The sequence below is a fragment of the Apis dorsata genome, unplaced genomic scaffold (genome assembly GCF_000469605.1).
Source record: "Apis dorsata unplaced genomic scaffold, Apis dorsata 1.3 scaffold_265, whole genome shotgun sequence".
NCBI lineage: Eukaryota > Metazoa > Arthropoda > Insecta > Hymenoptera > Apidae > Apis > Apis dorsata.
Genome location: NW_006263543.1, coordinates 198493 through 202765, shown reverse-complemented (window position 1 = coordinate 202765; position 4273 = coordinate 198493). Strand labels below are relative to the sequence as shown.

Genomic DNA, 4273 nt, shown 5'->3' with positions numbered 1-4273 from the left:
GTCGCTCTCCTCTCTCGGCAGCGTCCCCAACAGATAGCCGCTGTCTTCCGCGACAGCGCGATTGGAATTTATTTATTGCATTAGCCGACCGTCACTCACGGAGCTTGATTGGTGGTAGCAATCGAGGAGAAGGGACGGTGGAGCAACACGGTGGACGAGTAACGCAAGGGGGAGCACGCAAACTCTGCCTGTAATTATTCTGATTTGTGGCGGAGGGACGACGGTGAAAAATGTCGACGGCCACCTTCGTCCACCTTCGTTCCCTCGGTAATTATCGGTGGTGGTTGGCCACCACTTTCGATAAGGCATTTGTTTTACTTCCTCCCGATTCTGCCTCCCTGATGCCTCGTCGAATGACGCTTCCACTCTCTCGAGTAGGTTGTCGAGTACTTTTTTCGTTGGATTATATCGATCAACCATCTGGAGGAGAGATGGAGGGATGATTGAACGTTGCGTTTAATCCTTGGTGGATCAAAAGATAGCGAGTGAATCTCTGGGAAATCCGGAGGATTTAGAAATGAGTCATCATGGTCGATGATCGATGAACATCAAAGATAATTTGTAAGATCTGTGTATCTATTTACTTACGTATGTGTATGTAAGGTTGGGTGACGTGGAAGTACGGAAAACGGAAGTGAAAAAATTGATAATCCCATTATGGGAGTAATAGGGGAGGCAAAAGGTCGAGGGAGTGATGTGTAAATTTGCAAAACTCCATCTTGCGCTGGTGGCCACGTCGGCCAAGGAATTATTCAAGCTGGCCAAGGGTTAATTGCCGCCTTCATCAAACCACCTCTCTTCCTCTTTCGAACCAGCCCTAGACAACATCGTGACATCATCTTTCCGTATTTTCGATCCGCGTTTGCCGGAACAACAAATGTTCTGCACTCAAGAAATGTGTGTAAAGTTACATGTATCGATATATGACTCTTCCTATATAAGATAAGAAAAATGGGGAAAAATATTAAAAATTACGATTCCATCGTTATTTGATTTATGCAATTACTTTAAAGAAGTACTCATTGATTAAAAATGATCTCTTAGTTGAGAACCAGTGATGCAAAACCGATGAAAGAGCCAAGTAATTTTAACTTAATGATAATTTATTTTTTCTTTTTTTTAAGAGTTATTAATATTTTTAAGGATACTGGGAAGATTCCCATAGAATTCCCCATAAGATGCCTCGTTATATGGTATTTTTCTCGGTTCGCAGAGGCAATTCACGCTTATCCTGCAAGCGAGAGACGAGGCGAGCACAGGCGTGATCGAGGAAGCAAGTTTCAGCGGCATTGTCCTGCCAGGACCCACGTGGCACACTCTCAATCATGAAGGGAGAAACGCTCATCTAGCTTATCGCGTTCGGGTCCAGTGCGCGGATCATTATTACAACGCGACCTGCACGAAGTTCTGCAGGCCAAGGAACGACATATTCGGCCATTACACCTGCGACGAGAACGGCGACAAGGTGTGCATACAGGGTTGGAAAGGCGCCGACTGTGAGATAGGTAGGTTTTTAAAAATTTCATTCGACCCTTTTGTTATCTTTACGTGATGGATAAAAAATTGTTTGCCATCCCGTAAGGGAAACATGTGCGAAATTTTTTACCTTTATATGTTGGACGTTGAAAAAGTATACAGTACTGTGTAGAAATATAAATTAGTGAGAGATAATGAGTCCACAATGTGTGAGATTCTATATCGATCAAATATTGAGAATCATAGTTTGGAACGTGTATTAAGAATTTAAAAATTTGTGCTCTTAAATACACGTGTATTTCGTCTCGTAGAAAAAATTTTGGAAATCATTTGAAAAATTTCTCCTGCCACCTCTTCTTTGATTATGTTCTTCTAATACAAAATTAAAATTTTCAAATGGAAAATTGTGTCTGAATTTTGTATCAAAAGAATATATAATTAGGGAGAAAAGTGACACTCGAAATTTTTCCTCGAGATATCCGTAATAAGCGGAAATTTTTTATGAAATTTTATAATTTTATGATTAGAAGAATATATAATCTGAAAGAAGATGTGAAAAACTTTTTAAAAATTGAATTATTCATTCGTTTTATATTTATTTTTTAAGCGTAGAGTTTACGCTGTCGTATATAGAAAAATATAATTTCTTTTTGCCCATAAGTTAGACAAGGATAGTAAATAAATAGAAAAATTTAGTACCGGTGGCGCCATCTCGCGTTTGGACGCTGGAAGCTCCAACTTGCTACTAGCATAGCAGAATGTGCAAGGAGGTATTCGTGACGTCACCAAAGATAAGGAAAGCAATACTGTGCGAGAAGGACAGAGAATACGTGCCACTAATTTTGGTTATACGGCTCCTAATACTTCGCCACCGCTTCGAACGATACATCGATAATTAATTAATAATTAATTTTTTTATCGAAAATATTTACACTTTTAAGCTCGCATCTTGCAGTTGTAACCTCAAAAAAATTTCTCCCGTTAATTTTAACGTAAAATTCTCTTTAATTAGTTATCTATTAACGATTAATCCGTCACGTCGGATCATCGACGCCATTGATACGCCATTAATACGCAATACGAATTTTCATCAATTTCTCATTATTATGGGATCTATTTCTAAATATTAATACGCGATTCTGAAACATTATTTCCTCTCCTACTTTCACGTGTACAATTTTTATTCGTAAAACGTTGTTTTCTAATTCAATTGAGAATCCGATTGCGAAATAGATTCGTCGACATTTCGACGATAATTTCTACCTTATATAATAAAATCTCGAAGAAAGAAGAGAATCTCGAACCGTAATGATGAAACGAAGGAGCGAGAAATTGGAAAATGGTTCGAAGAAACGCGAAATGATTGAAACGGATATTTTAACTATCCCCGTAAACTCCAATTCATCATTAAATCATCCTCCGTCACCGGAAGCATTAAGAAACCCGAGACAAAGAACGCGTTCGGCTTAATCGAGCGGAACGATACACGAATGACCAAAAAGGGGGATAGGATGGAAACGAAAAGAAACGCGTTACGATATATCCATAAAAATTAGTAGTCACGGCAAAAAGCGTGAAACGGCGTGGTAACACGCTTTTGTCGTCGACGAGATCTCGTTACGTATGCAACGAAGCGTCGCGCAAGGCCTTTTGCCAGGATATCGCCGGTTAAACGATTCCACCGTGTTTTCTTTTTTCGCTCTCCTCTGCCTCCGCCGGCCGAGGGAATAATTAATCGATCCTCGAAGCGTGAAATCTCGCGTCGCAAGCAAGTCGCGCGAACGCGCGATCCGCTTCTCTCACGAACCGCTGACTCCTCGTTTAATGAGCCGATCGATCGATCGATTCGAATTTTCAACGGTGATACGTTCTCGATACCTCTCGTTTTTCTCTCTCTATCCCGACAAAAAGGGATACTCGATTTGGAGGCAAAAGATGATTCAAGATTCATGGACGGGAAATTTTGTTTCCTCTTTTAAATTGAATGAATTTTCTTTCGTGTTTTATCGAACAAAAAAATAATCAATTATACGTTGTATCGATCGTTACGAGAAAAACAAACTGTGCCTGATAAACGGCTATAAATCTTGTTCGAGCGGACAAGATAGAATTCTATAAGTGAGTGTTCCAATGTCAAGCTGCAAAAAATCGCAGAGAAGAAAATGCCAGACGTTCTGCATAAAATTTATATCACATTGTAGATAATTGTTGCATCCTGAAATAATACCGTCTAATAAACAAGTCTTTCAGCTTTATTCGTCAGAGATTTCAAATAGCGATCGCCTCCATAATGGCAACTGTAAATTTATCCTTCGAATTAGAAATTTGAAAAAAAATGAATCTGTCGAAAATCTAGAAATCTTGTAGAAACAATTACAAAAAATGAATCAAGTTAAATAACCTCTTCCAAATTTTCCATGCGAGATTTTCGAAATTAGAAAGAGGAGAGATGAGGATTGAAACAGTTTAGAAATTTATTAAGAAAGTTCGTTTCGTTCACGGGTTCAACGATTCGTAAGAGTAGTGGTTGGAAGAGGAAAACTCGTTCCACGTGTTTCGTTCTCTTGTCGGACGGAAACCGCGAGTCTCGCGCACGTCTGATTGGCAAATACGCAAACACAGTGAAACACACGAATTATCTCGAAGCGTGCCTCAATTGGCGGACGTTAGACGCATGTCGTACGATCGTGCATAAAGGTAGCGAGCAGCATCACGCCAGATCCCCTCGCACAATGCTGGCCGGATTAATACGTCAGCTCTTTCTTCGCTGCTTAATCGTTACTTCCGTCTCCCCGTG

The 4273-nt window shown here is 39.9% G+C and overlaps 1 protein-coding gene across 1 annotated transcript in view; it reads left to right on the top strand.

The window, feature by feature from the left end:
- LOC102672890 (protein jagged-1) overlaps positions 1–4273 on the top strand; it is a 47959-nt gene that overhangs the window by 33461 nt on the left and 10225 nt on the right. Inside the window, exon 3 of the mRNA XM_006616483.2 lies at positions 1214–1505. Within this exon, the coding sequence (XP_006616546.1) occupies positions 1214–1505 (292 nt within the window). The remainder of the gene's footprint in view (positions 1–1213; positions 1506–4273) is intronic.